General features: G+C 46.3%; 1 protein-coding gene across 1 annotated transcript in view; it reads left to right on the forward strand.

Annotated features, from left to right (window-relative positions):
• Positions 1-15,427, forward strand: part of LOC138520556 (uncharacterized) — a 111,632-nt gene extending 96,205 nt beyond the window's left edge. The window contains exons 4-5 of the mRNA XM_069632897.1: positions 4,671-4,766; positions 15,056-15,427. Coding sequence (XP_069488998.1) covers positions 4,671-4,766; positions 15,056-15,427 — 468 coding nt within the window. The remainder of the gene's footprint in view (positions 1-4,670; positions 4,767-15,055) is intronic.
• The last annotated feature ends 4,480 nt before the right edge of the window (positions 15,428-19,907 follow it).

Consider the following 19,907-nt stretch of genomic DNA (forward strand, 5'->3'; position numbering starts at 1 on the left):
CCCAATAAATCCTGTGCTTCCCAGGAGGTTCCCCCTCAAACTGGGAGCAGGCCTGTCTCCTTACGCCTTCCAAAGATGGGCACTCACGTTGGCCCTTACTTAACTCAACCCTATCAGGACCACCTTCCACCAACAAACTCTGGAGTTCAGGATGGTTATTTGGATTGAGAATTTCAGGCAACACCTCTTCCTCGTCAGGTTCAGGTGTTTGACCAACAACCTCTATCTCAGTGGTAGGTGAATTAGGGGGAATGTTCTCTTTCCCTCTTCTCTTTTTTGACTCCTTTAGCCTTGAGTTTCCCCTTTGGCTTGAACTTGGCTTTGGTCTTGTCCAATGCAACCCTTGTTTGTGACCTTGCGCATGGTCTCTCTGCTGTGTCACCCACAAGACCTAAGTCTCTAAGATCATTCCCTAGCAGGACCTCACCTGGGACTTGTCTCTGAATGCTCACTGGAATCCTGACCATAGTACCATTGATAGTAAGATTTACAGGCATTACTGGGAACTTGAGAGGGTGGCCATCAGCTAACTTGGTGGGCATCAAAGGAGCTGTGGCAAGTTCCTCTTGGTCTACCAAGGTAGAATCCACCACTGTTCTGCTGGCCCCACTATCCCTAAGAGCAGGAGTATCTACTCCATTGGTCAGCACACTGTCCATAAAGTAGTGTTTGGTATTGTCAGGAATGCTAGCATAAGCCTCTGAGACTTTAGGCTCCAAGGAACCCATGGAAACTAGGAAAACCTCAGATTCTATCCCACTGGGGAAAGAGTCTGAGGAGAAGGATGCCCCTGTGATCTCTTCCTCCTCATAGGAGGGGAAGGCCAGACTCACAGAGTGGACCCCCAAGGTTTTGACCTTACATCTGGGATCCCCCTTTACATGGTCATTTGCTCCACAAGCCACACACGATCTACTGGGTCTTTGGACATAGGGAGGCTTATTATAACCAGAGTTCTGTTTGGAAGGATAACTTCCACTACCCTGAACATTCTCTTGGGACTTAACTTTGAATTTGTTTTTGTGGCTCTTTTGAGAGGACGTTTTATCCGATTTCCCCCACCCTCTTTATCTCTGGACTCTCCCTCCTCCCCCGCTTCCCAGGAGTAGTCTTGTCCTTATGGGACACTCTGTGTGACACCCATAAATCTGCTGCCATGGCCAACTTCTTAGGATCTAACTCTTTTGAATTAGCCAAATGCTGCTTAAGCTCAGGGGAACAAGATGCAAAAATATGTTCAAGCTTGACTAAGGAAATCATACCCTCAAAGGTGGAGACCTTATAGCCTTCAGCCAGTGAAGTTCTTCAAGGAATCAGTAACATAGGACAGCCAAGTGTTACCTTCTTTCTTTGTGTACTCTCTGAATCATTTTAAGTATTGGGCAGGAGTCTTCCCAAATTTTAAGATGAGAGTCTGCTTTAATTTTGCAATGTCTACTCTTTCAGCCTTTGACATTTCCATAATAGCATTGCAGCCAGAATGGGGTAGTCCTCTGAGCAAAAATGCAATCATGTCAGCATCCACAAACTCCTGAACTTCACATGCATATTCAAATGCAGTCAACCAGTCCATAATGTCATTCTTCTCATCATATACACTGAGCAGATCTTTAGGAAACCTTGGATGAGAGTAGGACCCAGACCCATGTCCAGATCCATTGGATAAGCCGATTGAAACTAGAAACTTGGCCAGTTCCAACTGGAGATCCTTGTCCTTCTGTTTTTCTACCCGCTCTACTTAAAGCTTTGCCATTGTGAATTCAAGCTCCTTCCCCTTAAGCAGTTCTTGCTTCTTGAATTCTAACATGGCCTCAGCATCAGAGCTGGCAGAGGAAACTTGGGACATCACATCATCTCTGTCATCATGGGCACCATGAACAAGTGCAGCGACAGAACTGTCAGTTCTGTCAGTGAGAGCAGCCCCACCACCTTCTGCACTGTCATCTGAGGTGATGACCTTGAGTTGTGATTCTTGCCAATCCATGATCCTTTGGATCATTTCACTTTTTGTACCTTGAGCAAAACCTCTCTCAGTACAAAGCGTTCTCAATGTTTCCGATCTAGAAGCATTTAAGGTTATGTTTGTAACTGTTTCCATATTGTAAGATGGGTTGTTTTGCCTTTACAGTACTTTACTACTAAGGTCACTATGTGTCCTGGGTAAGTGTAATCTGAGCACCATTACCAGTGTGCAACACTGGGTACCTTCGATCCTTCCCACTGCTGTACACCAATTTGATAAGATGGATTTCTGAACTCTGACCTGGTGTTCAGAGGTTCAGAAGGCCAGCCTAGTTTCTTGGAACAGGGTAACCTTCTGGACAAGCCAGACCATTCAAGGTTGCATTGGCGGTGGTCAAGACTAGGTCTCGGAAGGGGTGAGGGTGATCGAAAGCCCACAATGAGCTCACACAGCAAGGACACTACAAATTACTCCCAGTCAGGTGTATATAAAAAATACATATACATGTATTAAAGGCCTTTTAAATCAAACACAAGCAAAGATCAGTAGCAATACTTAAACCTACACAACATTACTATAGAACATATATACAGTTAAAGTTGGCCTAAAGGAATGGCACACAGTAAGAGTTCATAACCTGTAAGGGAAAGGGGCATACAGTGTGAATATACTTTAGGCAATCCTTCACTTACCAAATCCTAACTCGGAGGCAGTCCAGTCCCTACGAATAGTGGAGCCTAGCATTCAAAAGTACTTTCAGTATAGACACGCGCAATTGTGCGGTAGAGTGAAAAACAGGGGCTTAGCGACTCAGGAAGGTGGGTGAGGCAGTGAAGAATAAGTTCCCACCATTAGAGGAGGGTCTCCCTAAGAGGGCAGAACAGGTTCCTTGAGTTGGGAATAGGACGGTAGCACAGGCTACCTCGAGAAAGGTGAGTGGCCCTCAGGGGTAAAAATGGATGAATGCGCCAGGGGCCACCGATAAGGGTTGCAAGTACTCACCGACCCAAGGTGCACTCCGGACCAAACTTTGGCAGTCGAGTCCACTTCGGTTGCGGGTTCAAATGCTGCAATTGTGCGGCTCCGCGGCTTTCAGCTGCTGAGTTCCAGGGATGATTCTGTGGCGTGACAGTGGCGATTTCTCCTCTTCTGGTGAAGGAATCAGCTCGATTTCACTGCAGCACATCTCAGGGCAGAGGGGGGCACAGCAGCAGCGTACCCTCGAAGTTCATCACCACGACTGGGTGACACAGTGACCGTGTGCCCTTGGGTTCAGGCGTACTCTCCTAATTCCAGACCTAGGGCGCCTAGGTGTATGCAGCTCGGCATGAGAGTGCCTTGGACCCAGTGCTTACGATCTCCAAATTCTCAAGTGTCAACTCGAGACGGCAGCTGTTCCAGAGCAAATGTCCTGCGCAAGCTGGTCAGTTTGCTGGTTGGCCTAGGAACACTTCTGAGAAGGCTCGCTTGCAAGTTAGGATGGAGGTGCCGTGAATAGTTGGTCCCACTATTCAAATGGGTCGAAGCGCCTTTGCAGACCTCCTAAATTCGATCAGAGGCAGAGGGGTCCTGCGGGACAACAGTGGGCTCAGTGTGCCAAACCTTCCAGAGGGTCACCAGTGGTTCCTCCACTCGGTTTCTTGGTTTCAGGATGCTTGGATCCTATCCTAGGTTCAGTGAGAACTCAAGAGATCGACCTGGTATGGGTGTTAGGAGCCTTCTCTTTTCCAGAATCTCCTTTGCGCTAAAACGAAGAGGACCCAATGGGAGATCTGCTCACATACAGGCACACCAGACCTGGACCAATCACAGACCACGGTGGTCCCAGTCATTCCCAGCACACCAGAATCTCTGGCACCCAGGATGTGTATTGTAACTAGACAGTCCAGCCCACATCCTGGAGGTACACACACAAGGCATGCAGAAGCCTGCAAAAGCTTTTGGTTTTGCAGGAAAGTGCATGACCAAATAAGGATTTTCCCAGGTCTGCTCGGCCTGGGGAAGGCAAAGGGACAAAATGGCCAAAGGACATAACGAAGGACCTCGTAGAATGGCCATTTTGGGGCCAAGCTACTGTCCAGGGCCAAACGGAGTAAATGCGAAATGGACCACAAGAAAGTGTTAAAAATCTATGAAAAATAACAGCTGCTACCAGCTCTGTCCAAGGCACATTTGTACGTCTACCAAGAAATCCCTTGAGGGTGTCTAGGGTCTTAGGAAACGAAAGGAAGACCCCAGCACACCGTACTGTAAGATACTTTATGCACTGGTGACATGTTGCAAAGAAATTGCAACAATGGGACGGACTAAGGAAAACAAAGTCTCCCAGTACTGACTGTCTTTAAGGGCATGTGAGCTTCCCTCTAACATAGTGATTGAAAGCCCAGCAGAGTACAGCAGAAGGCTGGGCTCCACTGGCAAAAGTCAGGCTAGGATGATCAGACAACAGCAAATAGTTGGGGGCTTCACAACTGGAGGGTACACATACATGGGAATCTTTCCTAACACTTAGCCTATAGGAGCAGCTGGGAGTCTGTGGGAGCATATGTTGTAGACTGTAAGTGAGCTTAAGAGAGCATATTCTTTATAGACTATATACAAGCATAGGGAACCAGCTAGGATGTCATGGGAGCCTTCTGCCATGTTCTGCGTAAATTATTCATTTGCAGGAAATCTTTTGACTAACCAAATGATTTTATTCTTTTAGGATAAACTTTACAGCCACATGGAGCATCTGCAAAAAGAGCTGAAGGAGCTGCAGGAGTGGGGAGAGGAAGAAAGCAGGAAAGCATCCGAGCTTGAGGTGAGAGCAATGCCTTCATATATGTGTAGAGAGGCTCAGGGCAGAGAGGCATGAGGGTGCCTTTGAGAGTCCATGGAGCAGAGCTGGAGGGGATAGATATGAGACATCCTGAGAGTACAGAGAGTAGAGCTGGAGGGGAGAGGTATGAGACATCCCGAGAGTACAGAGAGCAGAGTTGGAGGGGAGAGATACGAGACATCCCCTGAGAGTACATTGAGCAGAGCTGGCGGGGAGAGATACGAGACATCCCCTGAGAGTACAGGGAGCAGAGCTGGAGGGGATAGATATGAGACATCCTGAGAGTACAGAGAGGAGAGCTGGAGGGGAGAGGTATGAGACATCCCGAGAGTACAGAGAGCAGAGCTGGAGGGGAGAGATACGAGACATCCCCTGAGAGTACAGAGAGCAGAGCTGGACTGGAGAGATACGAGACATCCCCTGAGAGTACAGAGAGCAGAGCTTGAGGGGAGAGATACGAGACATCCCCTGAGAGTACAGGGAGCAGAGCTGAAGGGGAGAGATACGAGACATCCTGAGAGTACAGAGAGCAGAGCTGGAGGGGAGAGATACGAGACATCCTGAGAGTACAGAGAGCAGAGCTGAAGGGGAGAGTTACGAGCCACCCTGAGAGTACAGAGAGCAGAGCTGGAGGGGAGAGATACAAGACATCCATTGAGAGTACATGGAGAAGTGCTGGAAATCCGACATGGGGCTCCTATGAAAGTAACAAAAAGCAGAACTGGGGGTCAGAGACCAAGGGCCCACCCGAAAGTTACAGATAATGGAACAATAGCACAGAGACCTGCTTTGGATCCCATTCCATAGTAAGCACATTAGGGGGTGTATATAAGCCCTCTAATAGTGTGCAGTGAGTGATAGAGGTGAGTCATGGGGGCAATGATGAGTGACGCTCTTGCACTATGTCCCAGGTCTATAGGTTGCTGTTCATCCTGCGAGGACCTTTACATAAGTCTAATAGTGTGCAGTGAGTGATAGAGGCGAGTCATGGGGGCAATGATGAGTGACGCTCTTGCACTATGTCCCAGGTCTATAGGTTGCTGTTTATCCTGCGAGGACCTTTACATAAGTGGGTACTGCCCACTTAGCCTGAACCCAATGCTGGCTCCAGAAGTCTCCAAAGTCGCACCTTCACTTCTGTTTGTAGGGTCACTGCTGCTTTGGGATTCCATATTCTAACACACTGTATTTGGGAACATGTGGGAGAACCCACACTTTCACCAGGGCCACTTGCATTTACTCTGATGCTTGAGGACTCTCTTGATCCTGGAGAGAGAGCATCTCCTACACTTCCAGACTTTCCTATGGATCTGCTGGTCAGATCTATATGGGTTTTATTCAGTGACACATGGTTGCCTGTGTTTCCGCGAGGCTAATGGGATTAAACGTGCCCTGGGTGCCGAGTCCCAATAGTGCTATAGACTGTCTGTGAGACATCCAGATCCTCTGAAGCCAGTGGCAGGAAGCACAGTCTGTGAATGTCTCTTCTTTCAGTGTTAGGGAGATTCTTGTGTCCTTACATGGTACCATACCCCAATCACCCTACCTTTCTTCCCTTTCCAGTCTCACTTTCCAGTCCCTATGGGACACGTGTGCTTTAGCTATGGGGCTTGAAGCTGACCAGTATGGGCATATCCCAGTCACATATGTACATAGGGGCTTCCCAGACACCAGTCTATTTAAATACTGCAGGGTCTGGGTCTGGGTAGGAGGGGTCTGGGGAGGAGGATGAAGTGACCTCTACACAGAATCCAGGAGAATTTGCTTCTAAACTCCCAGTTCAACAAAAGAACTCTATAGCACACACACTAACTTGCTGAGTAGACTGGACTCCGAGAAGGGTCAGTCCTACATCCCGAGGGGGAGAGTGGAGGCAGCAGCTCACATCTCCACACAGAAAAGAAATCCAAAATGGCAGCTTGCATAGTTCAAGACTTCTATCACAAGCCCAGGACTACACAACATTCGTGGCAGTGAGCTTGCTCAGACAAAGCAGCTGACATGTCCAGCCACTCGGGGAGAAGCTACACAGTTCAGACCCATATTTAGGCCATATTTAGGCCAGTTTCCCCGGCAACAGTGATAGAGTGTATGGGGATAAAGAGGTGGTGTGTTGTCATTTAGAGAGCCGGAGAACTGGTGGTTAAGGAGACCAGGAAAGTGGAGTGGAGGCGACTGGGTTTGTTCGAGGGGTCAAGGGGCAGGGAGGGTGGTAATATGGGTAGTTACACATGCACAATTGCAGTTCGGTACACATCTTGACTTAACAGCAAGGCAAGGGATCTCACATCTGGGAAAAGAAAACTCAAAGAGGCACATGGCAAAACACGGAACGATGCAAGGAGAACATATGACGGTGAAATGCCTAACATGGAATGTTAATGGCCTAAATGATGAGATTAAGAGGGGGCTGGTGGCAAAGTATTTGATGAGGCAGAAGGCCTGCATTATACTATTGTAGGAAACACACTTGATGGCTCAGAGTGTAGGTTTCTGGGCAGGGGTCAATACACGGTGGTGGAACATGCTGAATACTAGAGAGGCTCCATGGGGGTGGTGGTCCTCAACAGTCGTAGCATTCCATTCCATTTGGGTCAAGTGGAGAGAGAAGGAGAGGACGATATCTGGTAGTGACCGGGGGAATTATGGGGGAAGCAATTACCATACTGAACGTGTACGCACCTCCACCATTACAACCGGACTTACCTATCAAGATACAGGCGATACTGACAACACATGGTGCAAATTTAACCATAGTGGTAGGCGACTTTAATGGTGTCCTTCACGGACGAATAGATGTCCTCAGAGGGGGGAACATCCCAGAGGGAGACGCGCACCAAGCTGCCAACCTTTTTGGAGGCAACAGGATTACAGTATGTCTGGTAAAAGACAGTTCTCATACTATTCCGGAGCACACAACTCGTTGTCTCGCTTAGACTACTTTTTGGTTCAATGTACCATCAGCAGGAGGGTAATAAAAGCAGACTACCTGACAAGAGAGACATTGGATTATGCCCCGCTGTATATTACGCTAAGAGGGGAGGGGCTGAAGAGGCAAGGGGTGTGGAGACTGAACACATACCACCTAGGGATCGAGGCAACATCGGAGATGAAAGACTGTACAGAGAAATACTTTGAATTGAATGAGGGAACGGTGAAGAGTGGCTGCACACTTTGGGAAGTATAAAACCGTATTTAGGGGCAGGGCAGAGGTGGCAATAAGGTGATATTGGAAAGAAAGATGGGAAAAGCTGGAGACTCTAGAAGAAGAGGTGGCTAGGATAGAAAGGCACGTAGACGAACAAACAAAAGAATCTAAAATAGAGATGCTAAAAGTCACCAGGCAATACATAGCAGTGGTGAAGGACGAGACAAAAAAGGCATTCTGGGCGACGAAAGCCAAAGTGTATGAACTCGGGTCCTAAGGTGGAAGGATGCATGCATGGTTGGAGAAAAGGGAGGAGGAGTCCAGAAGGGTTAGGGGCAATGTTCTGTCTAAACTGTGTGCATGTTTACTTGCCCAGCCTCCACTCAGACGAGTTTTAGCAGCGCGCGCAGACAGTTCCCACCATCTCAAGCCACAGCAGTTACCTGACATTGGTTTCTCTCTTAATAAAACTGAATTATAACAACTAGGTATTCTGCTCTGGCCTATTTACATGACCATACTATACAAGTGTGACCTTAAAAGCCTAAACACAGAAGACACCTTGAAGAGGTTAAAACGATTATAAAAAGTGGCTCCATGAGCAGAAGATGTAGCTAAGATCTGCCTGCACACCGTAACCAAATACCCTTCCCTTCCAACCCATGATTCCTATACTTGATTCTACCACGCTTATACCCTAGCACTGTAACTTCCGCCCCAGGCTGCATTTAGATATTAGTGGATAACCTTGCCTGTGCCTACCTTAGCTTTGTGAAAGGCTACCAGACTTGCACATACATCCACCTGCTTTATGTTTGTTGTAATATGACTTATGGTGCCTTAGCAAAATCATCAGCCACACTATGCAACCCGAGTGTCAGCTCAAATATTGGATCCTGACTGTCAGTAAGCAGGTTACTTGGACGTGTAACCTCATCCCATGCTTCCTATTCTTTCTGCATATGCCACACTATGTAACCCGAGTGTCAGCTCAATATTGGATCCTGACTGTCAGTAAGCAGGTTACGAGGATGTGTAACCTCATCCCATGCTTCCTATTCTTTCAGCATATGCCACACTATGCAACCCGAGTGTCAGCTCAATATTGCATCCTGACTGTCAGTAAGCAGGTTACGAGGACGTGTAACCTCATCCCATGCTTCCTATTCTTTCTGCATATGCCAAACTATGTAACCTGAGTGCCAGGTCAATATTGGATCCAGACTGTCAGTCAGCAGGTTACTAGGACGTGTAACCTCATCCCATGCTTCCTATTCTTTCTGCATATGCCACACCATGTAACCCGAGTGTCAGCTCAATATTGGATCGGGACTGACAGAAAGCAGGTTACGAGGACGTGTAACCTCATCCCATGCTTCCTATTCTTTCTGCATATGCCACACTATGTAACCTGAGTGCCAGCTCAATATTGCATCCTGACTGTCAGTAAGCAGGTTACTAGGACGTGTAACCTCATCCCATGCTTCCTATTCTTTCTGCACATGCCACACTATGTAACCCGAGTGTCAGCTCAATATTGGATCGGGACTGACAGAAAGCAGGTTACTAGGACGTGTAACCTCATCCCATGCTTCCTATTCTTTCTACATATGCCACACAATTGCTTTGAAGCAGTGTCCTTGCAAGTTAATGCATTATGACAACCAAATATTATTTTGCCCTCTAAGGACTTTGAGTAGGCAAATGCCATGCTCAGTGTGTCCTACTTTAGCATTGGTAACATTACCCTTTATATGGAGAGAAGCATTGGAATATCATTTACTTGGCATGCAAGGGATAATGGGTATGGACTAGGCCTGCCATTACTCGTGCATAGTATGAGGGCAACAGATATTCAGACCACTAGAACGCTTCTCACAAAATGTGCATCCATTCCAGGTTTTCAGAATTCCATTGGGCATAGAGCTTACAACATGATATGGAAACTCTTTGCTCTACAGAACAGTTTCACTGAGCACTTGCATAATCCTACCCATTAACATTAGGGTGGGGCATTAGGGTGGGGTATTTTGCAAACAATCTTGTATGCACTGCAAAATAATTGTGTACATGCGTTTCATGACATTTCCGTAAACTGCCCATAATGTCCTATTGAGGCTTTAGATATATTTTGCTTGAAAAGTATGGTGGGTATGTAAATATCCCGGTGGGAGTTTTGCTGCTGCAGTCCTTCATGTTTTACACAGCCCTGTCAACTAGTACTGGAGGAGCTGGGATGGGTGGGGTGGGGGGTGCACATGAGCACACTCCTTGGGTGTGAAGAACACATCAGCAACATCGGCAAACAGTAGAGTAAAGCGAGGCACAGGAATTATGATCACCATATTCTGTGGTGAAGTTATTCTGATGCAATTATTATCCTAATGCAATATATGAGAGGCATGTTCTGCTGGCCTTTTCTGACTCGTTCCCTTTAGTTACCCTTATTCCATCTGCAAATATTGTATCCTGTCTGAATTTGTTGCCAGCCACATCAGTTATGCTAAGTGACATTTGTTTCTTTGTTATACAAATGATGAGTGTTTTTTCCAGTGGCATAAACCACTTTCTCCGTTTCAGCAGTGTTGGCAAATAAATAGCCACAACTAACCCTATTGTTCATACTAAGCATTCAATATTATTTTTGCGTACACATTGGGCCTCATTACGAGTTTGGCGGTAGCTGGGCCGGTAAAACCGGCACGGCTGCCACCAAACTTGTCAAAATACCGGCAATGAGGAATTACTGAGGTATTCCGACTTTGCCAGACTCAGTAATTCCTCCATTGCCGGCATATGTCAGCCCCATACCCATTTGAGCCCTGTAGTGCTCAATGAGAATGGGGACGTTGGATGCACCAGCACTGTTTACAACGGTGCCGGTGCATCCGACATGCTGTGCTCGCGGCTGCCGCTCTGCCCGGCAGGTCAGACCTGGCGGGCAGCCAGGCACCCGCAAACACATCTCGTAGTATGGCGGTACGGTAGCAACGGTGCCAGTAGCTTACCGGCACCGTTGTTACCGTACCACCATACTTGTAATGAGGCCCATTTTCTCTTAGTAGGAGTACATTTGGTAGGTACTGTGGCCGATCTTGAAGTCTTGGACTGGTTGATGAGCTCTCTTTATAATCGCATATAAGATATTTGATTTTTTAGACTATATCTTTGGAAAAAGTGCTGTAAAATGCACCTTTTTATAATGATTTGTAAAGAATTGCATTGGGTGGGAAGGGGACATTCCCTTCCAAACTCTCTTCAGAGATGATAGCTCACTTACTAGGCATGCTCACAAAGTCGCTTACCTCGTCATTTGTGCACATGGAAAATAATGTGCGCACGAAAGGCAACCATTTTCCCACTCAGAGAAAAAAATTTGAGGGAACGTTAGTTCGGGACATCAGTAATGATGAGGGAACAATCTACACGGAAGGGGGTGAAATAGTAGACGACTTTGCACACTTTTACCAGGGGCTATACAGTGCGGTCGCAGGACCTACAGAGATCGTAATTGGGAGATACTTAGATGGGGTAAACCTGTCGCAGGTAGATGAAGAAATGCGACAAGTAATGGATAGAGATGACGATGGAGGAAGTATAAGAGGCAATTAAGAGCTTAAAATCCCGACTGAATTTTGGAAACAAATGGGAGACAAGCCAATGTGGGACATGTTCATGGAAGGCTGTGCACAAGACACACTCCGACGCGACGTGAGAACGGCTACAATAGTGGTTATACACAAAAAAGTAAACCCACCGATAAATATGCCTCGTACCGTTCTATATCTTTGCTGAATGGAGAGGCAAAGATCCTAGCCAAGATACTAGCAACAAGGCTAGTAGGGGTAATACACAAGCTAATGAACTCAGGTCAATGTGCTTTTGTTCCAGGAAGAGCAACAAGGATTTTTAAAAATATATTTTATCAGGTATTTCTCAAGATATAACAAGTTATTTGCATCGTACATCTCCAATATTTTGCATACAAACATATCTTAATTCCCTGTCCCATCCCAACCCCCTCCCTAACCCCAATACAAACTGTAACTGTAAGCACGGTATATGACTTTACGAGAGTCTGAACCTCTTGGGTCATTGTAGCCTTTGCTAGGGTGAGAAGCACATGGCTTTATTCATGCGTGTCCATCCATGATCACTTGTGAGTGTTAATCTGAGGGTGCTGGTATCAGGGGGGTTTGTCATCTGGGGAAGTGAACAGTTCTTGTACGAGTGTATTCCATGATATGATGTCTTCAGAGCTTTCTCTTCTGCCTGTTGAAGTGCTTCATACCATACTGCTGCCTCTGCCATGGACCATCTTTCCAGATCATTCCACCACGCCTCTATACTCAGCCCTTTTTTAGTCTTCCATGTCATCACTATTCTCCTTTTGGCCAGTACCCATGCCAGATCTATCATTTTCCTCACTGCTCTATCACTTCTGGGGTATTTGTAGATCCCTAGGAGACATGCTTCAGCTCTCCATTCCTGGCACTTTATCCCTCGTTGTCGTAATCGCTTTTCAATTTCCTGCCAGTATTCCCGGATTTCTGAGCAGGACCAGAACATGTGTCCCAAATCTGCTTTTTCTTCCCCACATCTTGGGCAGCTCTTTATTCCTGCCCCGGGAAATTGCAATATTTCATGGGGTGTCATGTACCCCCTGTGAAATGTGTAGAATTGGGTGAATTTCAGCCTAGCGTTTCTCAAAACTATCTATGGGGTATAGCATTGCCTTAGACCACTCCTCTTCTGTAATTTGCCTTCCTACCTCTAATTCCCATGACCGCTTTCCTCTGTTTAAGTCTTTGGGTATTGCTTCCAACAGTGCCTGGTATATTCTGGAGACCATGTGTCCTCCCTCAGATACATCATATAGGAAGAGCAGCAATGATGAACCTGAGAAGTGTACATAAGACTTTAGCATTATCGGACTCGTTGGAGGGTCCCCATGCAATAATGGCACTAGACTCAGAGAAGGCCTTTGATTCAGTGTGATGGGAATTCCTGTGGGCAGCAATGGAAAAGTTAGGCCTGGGCCCCAACTTCATGAAAGTTAGAGTGAATGGACACACATCCCGTATCTTCTCGCTCCAGAGGGGCGCGAGACAAGGATGTCCACTGTCGCCGCTGCTATTCCTAATAGCAATCGAACCACTAGCCGAGCGCATTAGAGGGGATTCAACAATTCAAGGGTTCCGATGGCCCAGGAACTGGGAAGATAAAATCTCTCTATATGCAGACCATCTTCTGAGATATCTGAGGGATCCCAGAAGAACGGGCCCAAGGGTAATGGATACCATACGGGAGTTCGGAATTTACTCCAGTCTGGAGAGTTAACTGGGAGAAATCAGTCATAATACCAGTACAGGGGGGAAAGATTCAGTTCATGAGGAATGCCCCCTCGGGGTGGAGCAAGGGGGATTTAAGTAGCTGCGTATAACCGTGCAAAAGGAAGAACATGTGTTTCTTAAAAATAATCTAGAACCAATAAATCGCAGACTACAAGAAGACGCTGAACATTGGGCTAACCTACCTATAACACTGCTCGGAAGGATCAATTTATTAAAAATGATGGCACTGCCCAGACTGCTATATATCTTGCAGAACACTTCGGTGAAAACACCCAAGATACAGTTCACAAGCATCGAAGCTATAAAGAGGACTATTATGGGGTGACAAGAATCCACGCATAGCCCTGCGGATGCTCTCAAAAGCGGTATGTGACGGAGGGGTAGGACTGCCGGATATATGGAAATACTACTGGGCGGCCCATCTGGTGGTAGCAAATGAGTGGGTATTTGGAGGGGGAAATCTAGCTCACACAAGACTGGAACTGTCACGAATGGAAGGCCAAACCCCTTACAGATACTGTACGGAAGCCGGGGGAAGGGTGCTCTTCCCCAGCTGGACCGAGATTGGTGCAGATCAGGAAGGAAGTCACACACGCAATGGGATGGAACGGAAAAGCTACCAGACAGTCCCCAATGTGGGAAAATCCCAATATTAAAAAGATACAAAAGCCAGGCAGGCAGCCACATAAGGTGGAAAAGGAAATATGCAGACTGGGAGATATAGTGGATAATAGAGAGATAACCCATTCCAACAATGCAGGAAAAATATGGACTCGGCCCAGAAGAATTCTTCACATACATGAGACTAAAACACACTGTAGACGCTCAATTTGGAGGGGAATTGGACTTCCTCGAACACACATTCATGGAGATTAATCTGTTTACAGAGAAAATCGAGGGGAAAGGGATAACAGCACTATATCAAGTCATAAATAAAAACACATCCCCCCCATGACACACCTGAAAGGGAGATGGGAAAGAGACCCTGGAACAATAGAGGAGGAAAAATAGATAGAAGCGCTAGTGGCTTCAAGAGAGGTTAATGTATCACCCAGGATGAGGCTCTGCACAGAGTATATACCATTCCAGAGATAGACTGCATAACAGGGGTAGAGTAACGCATGGCCGGTGTCTCAAATGTGGAAGGGAAGTGGGAACATTCCTAAGATGATGTCACTGCATATAAGAGGGGAAGAGACACTGATACACATACCATCGATGGTGGTAAAAAGGGACCTAGTGGCAAAATGGGAGACCTAGGAAATGCCCACTATGGGAACCTGAGAGATTGGAATGGACCATTGCAGCAGAATGGAGCAGATCACGTACAGGAATAGGGGGCGGGGGGAATCCATGAGGAAGTGTCAGAAGATATGGGGGAAATGGGACATGGATGCCTGAGAGAAGGGGCACATCTGTACGAGATACTACAGGAGGGGGGAGGCAGGGGATTGGGGGCAAGGGAAGGAAGGGGTAGAATGAGGGAGAGGAAGGAGGAATGGGATAGGACGAATGGTCAACACTAACAAAAATGTGTATTTGAACAAGGATATGATGAATAATGTTGGAATATGTAAAAAACGTAATAAAAACTGGTTTATAAAAAAAGGAAATCATTGGCAATCGGTAATTCACGTGTGTTAGGTTTATGATTTTAAGAGTTATTGAGAGGGAACCACTACAGATGTTATATGTAAGGTATGTTATGATAGTTAATATAATAATCAGAAATGTAATATGTGTCTTGTTTGTTTGAATCTATTTTTTAGGGAACCATTATGAAGCAGAGAGAGAAAATCCTTAGTACATTTGATCACTTGAAGCAGCTTCTGGAGAAGGAGAAACAGCAGCTGCTCAGCAGACTGGAGAAGGAGCAAGAGGAGAAGATGAAGAAGATTCAGGGGAAACTGACCCGACTGGAGGAACAACAAAGCACCCACAGGAGCCTGATCACAGAGCTGGAGAGGAAGTGCCAGCAACAGGACGTGGATCTACTGAAGGTGAGAGGGGATCAGAAACCTATAGAACTAGATCAGCAATCCACCCACAGGGGCCTGATCCCAGAGATAGAACAGAGGTGTCAGCAGCAGGACAGGGAGCTACTGAAGGTGAGACAGGATCAGGGATCTATGGACCTGTAGGAGCAGCAATCCACTGACTGGAGCCTGATCCCAGAGATAGAACAGAGGTATCAGCAGCAGGACAGGTATGGAGCTACTGAAGGTGAGGCAGGAATCTATAGACCTGTAGGAGCAGCGATCCACTGCCAGAGACCTGATCACAGAGCTGGAGAGCAAGTGCCAGCAGCAGGATGTGGATCTACTGAAGGTGAGAGGGGATCAGAACCCTATAGAACTAGATCAGCAATCCACCCACAGGGGCCTGATCCCAGAGATAGAACAGAGGTGTCAGCAGCAGGACAGGGAGCTACTGAAGGTGAGACAGAATCAGGGATCTATGGACCTGTAGGAGCAGCAATCCACTGACTGGGGCCTGATCCCAGAGATAGAACAGAGGTATCAGCAGCAGGACACGGAACTACAGAGGGTGAGACAGGATCAGGGATCTATGGACCTGTAGGAACAGCAATCCACCCACAGGGGCCTGATCCCAGAGATAGAACAGAGGTGTCAGCAGCAGGACAGGGAGCTACAGAGGGTGAGAGGGGATCAGGGATCTATGGACCTGTAGGAGCAGCAATCCACCCACAGGGCCTGATCCGATAGATAGAACAGAGGTATCAGCAGCAGGACAGGGAGCTACTGAAAGTGAGACAGGAATCTATAGACCTGTAGGAGCAGCGATCCACTGCCAGGGACCTGACCACAGAGCTGGAGAGGAAGTGCCAGCAACAGGACATGGATCTACTGACGGTGAGACAGGATCAGGGATCTATGGACCTGTAGGAGCAGCAATCCACTGCCAGGGACCTGATCACAGAGATAGAACAGAGGTATCAGCAGCAGGACAGGGAGCTACGAGGGTGAGACGGGATCAGGGATCTATGGACCAGTAGGAGCAGCAATCCACCCACAGGGCCTGATCCCAGAGATTGAAGAGAGGTATCAGCAGCAGGACAGGGAGCTACTGAAAGTGAGACAGGAATCTATAGACCTGTAGGAGCAGCGATCCACTGCCAGGGACCTGACCACAGAGCTGGTGAGGAAGTGCCAGCAACAGGACGTGGATCTACTGAAGGTGAGAGGGGATCAGAAACTTATAGAACTAGAGCAGCAATATACAGGTGTAAGCATTTCCTCCATAGGGACGCCACATCAGCACTATAGGGGATCAGACAGATATAGAACAAGAAGTACAGCATTTCCTCCATAGGGACGTCATATCAGCACTATAAGGGATCAGACAGATATAGAACCAGAAGTACAGCATTTCCTCCATAGGGACGTCATATCAGCACTATTGTCATATCAGCACTATAGGGGAAGTGTCAACAGCACGACGATAAGATAAGATCAGCCCTTGAACTTTCTTGATAGCAACTCTGGGGAAGTACAAAAACCCATCTGTTGGCAACTGGATCCAGAAGAAAGCATTTGGAAATAGTCAGCAGGAATGTACACCAGAGCACTACCTTTAAGTGAAGAACTCACAACTGCAGAGGATAATTGCAGCAAGGGTGGGATATCTCACTCGCTCCATGCCAGCTCCTACTAAACACAGTTGTGGCTTTTGGACAGTGGGGTATTTGAACCAAAATATATATGTGTGTAATTATGTATATCGAGATATTAAACAATAACATTAAAAATGTAATCAATACAATATAATTACCACTAGAATTTCCTTCATAGCAATTCAGTAGATGCTCAAAAAAACTCCATTGCTAGTAAATTGATAAGATAGCAAACAGTTGCAAATGGTTTCTACTGGTCCTACTTGCTGACATACAATATCATATACAAAATGCTTAGGATGTCAATGCAATAATAGTTCACACTTTCACCAGCAGAGGGCAGAAAAGTGTAATGGTGATGGTCTGTGTTGCAATGAGCAAGTGACTGATGTAGGAGGGAAAGTCCAGTTTCTATTAACTCTATAGTCACTGTTATTACCCTGGCCCCACCTCTCATCGGTCTCTCTTGTCCCTCTGGTTCTGCAGTCCTTGGACCTCCCAAGGGTAGCACTCCAATGGGTCTCATCTCACTATTGGTCTCCTGATACAGGACATCTCTCATCCTCTCCACACTTTTGTCTACATGCAGGATGTAAGGGTGCTGGAGATCTGTGTATCCCGGGGCTGGTGCTGTGGTGAGGTTCCACTTGCTCTCCTCAAAGGTCTGCCCACATCTGTCTATCCATCTCTCACCAAATCTGCCCCAAGGATGATGTTAATATTGTGGGACTGATGATACTCCTTCTGCTCTTCTGGGTAGACTAATATCCCTTGGTGAGGTCCCCAAGCGGTCGAGTGATTTTTGGCAAATCTTTCCACGAACCTCCAGTGGTATTTGCAGAACTACAGGTAACGCTGCAGCTTGCAGTGAGGACTCTCACTGCTGTTGACGTTGGACCTGTCCACGGCCTTTGACACGGTTGATCATCGTATTCTGCTTGACCGCTTGAGAGTGGTAGGCAGGATCTCCGAACATGCCATCAGGTGGTTTAACTCATTTTTCGCCAATTGTCAACAACAGGTCAAATTTAGTGAATATATATCAGAGCCCATCAGAATGAGGTGTGGAGTCCCACAAAGGTCTTTGCGATCACCCATCCTTTTTAATTTGTATCTGCGACCAATGATGGAGATTTTGAAGAGGCACGGTGTGAATTACCATTCCTATGCCGACGACACGCAGCTCTTTTTAAAGTTGGTGACATAGAGGATACCTTTTATAAGGTTAAGCAGTGTTTGGAGGAGGTTAGCAAATGGATGTCTGAAAAACAATAACAATTGAACAACATTTGTTGATTTATTTTTCCTTCAGTAATTCACACGTTGGTTGTCACTCTTGTGACCAACATATTTTCTGCTAAAACTTCATATGTAGTACAGAGTATGTGATATACTTTTATTCCATTCGTGCCGACACGTGTTTCAACCTTTGAGGTCTTTCTCAAGGCTGCATATTAGTGACATGAGTGACAGTGTGCATGGTGAGGAACATCCATAATTATTACATTAAAGCCCATAATTGGTTGTCAGTATTTGACGGTGAGACCATAGTTGACAAGTTCATAAACAATGTTAATAGTGCCGTGACATTTGTCAGGTGTGACATATTAGCAATGCATTTGTGTGTGTGTTAGTTGGTCACATGGGTTAAATTGCCATTGCATCTTACCATTTTCAGTCAGTTATAGTCATATTATACAATTGTTATTGTTTCATTCCATTATTAGCAAAATACAATGGGGAACATTTTTTGATTAGTTTGGGGAGGTAAAATGGGAGAGAAAAAGAGAGTAATTGCTCTTTAGTTGCCTTATTTGTTGTCTAATTAAGATTTGCGTAAGCTTATGAGGTTGGTTGAGTAAAGGTTACCAAATGTAGGGTTAGCGTGTTCCCGGATGGTTGGAATTGAAAAACAGCAATGGTAGAGGGTGAAGCCTATGTGGAAAGAGATTGAGGTAGTAATGAATTCTCCTATCTTGGTCCTAATGCTAATAATTCCAAGGTTGGCTCGGGTTTCTTGGTGCCTCCGTTAGGTGCAATTCACCAGATTTAAGAGAAAGGGGGCACAAGGCCCGGTCATGCCACCGATCAGTGTGGCTGTGCTCGTGGGTTAGTTAGCTAGGGAGGTAGCGTGCCAACATAATGCAGTGATAACTAACTATCCAGTGCCCAGTACATACAGTATGAGGAGGTTCCTCCATAGCGTTAATGGGGTTCCATGGTGCGTTAACCTATCGCTCCTGTGGAGAGGATCTTGTGTTCGACCGATGCAGTGAATACTATGTAACCAGCAATCAATATTAACAATGTGTGGAAGTTCCTTCATGACGTTTTTTGCGCATTAGAATACATGGTCCTGTGCTGAGGTAAGTGTGTTGCCCACTCCCGTTAGTACGTGTCAGTTTCAGTAAATAGTTTAGTTGTTGTGGGCGCCTCTATACTGTAGAATTAGGCCCATTATCTTGCCCAAATAGTTGAATGTAGCCCCAATGATTATGGCATAAATGCTGTGCTGGTTCAGCTTCACGTAGGTCATAAAAAACACACGTGGTTTTAAATAGTGTGGTTTTCAATTCATCACTTGCCTATAAGCGCTGTAATCGCTTATCACCTATCGGCACTGAAACTACTGTACATATGTATATAAGATCCTCTTGCAAATATATATAATGACTCTTTGCTAGACCTGCATATTGGAACCCATGTTTGTAATGATGCTCTGTTATACCTGCATATCTGTAACCTTGTACAAATTGCGCCCTGATGCCTCCGGGCCTGCGGGTTTGCGCGTTATAAATAAAATACAATACAATACAATACAATACAATCATTAGCGTTGCATAAATGACAAGGTGCCTCCTTCATTTGAGAGTTCCAAGGTACCAGTGTTACATATCCAGTGCTCAGTACATACAGAATGAGGAGAGTCCTCCCTAGCATTATTGGGGTTCCATAGTGTGTTAAACTATTGCTCCTGTGCAGAGGAA

This window comes from Ambystoma mexicanum, chromosome 13, assembly GCF_040938575.1.
Source record: "Ambystoma mexicanum isolate Mex_15411 chromosome 13, UKY_AmexF1_1, whole genome shotgun sequence".
NCBI classification, from domain to species: domain Eukaryota; kingdom Metazoa; phylum Chordata; class Amphibia; order Caudata; family Ambystomatidae; genus Ambystoma; species Ambystoma mexicanum.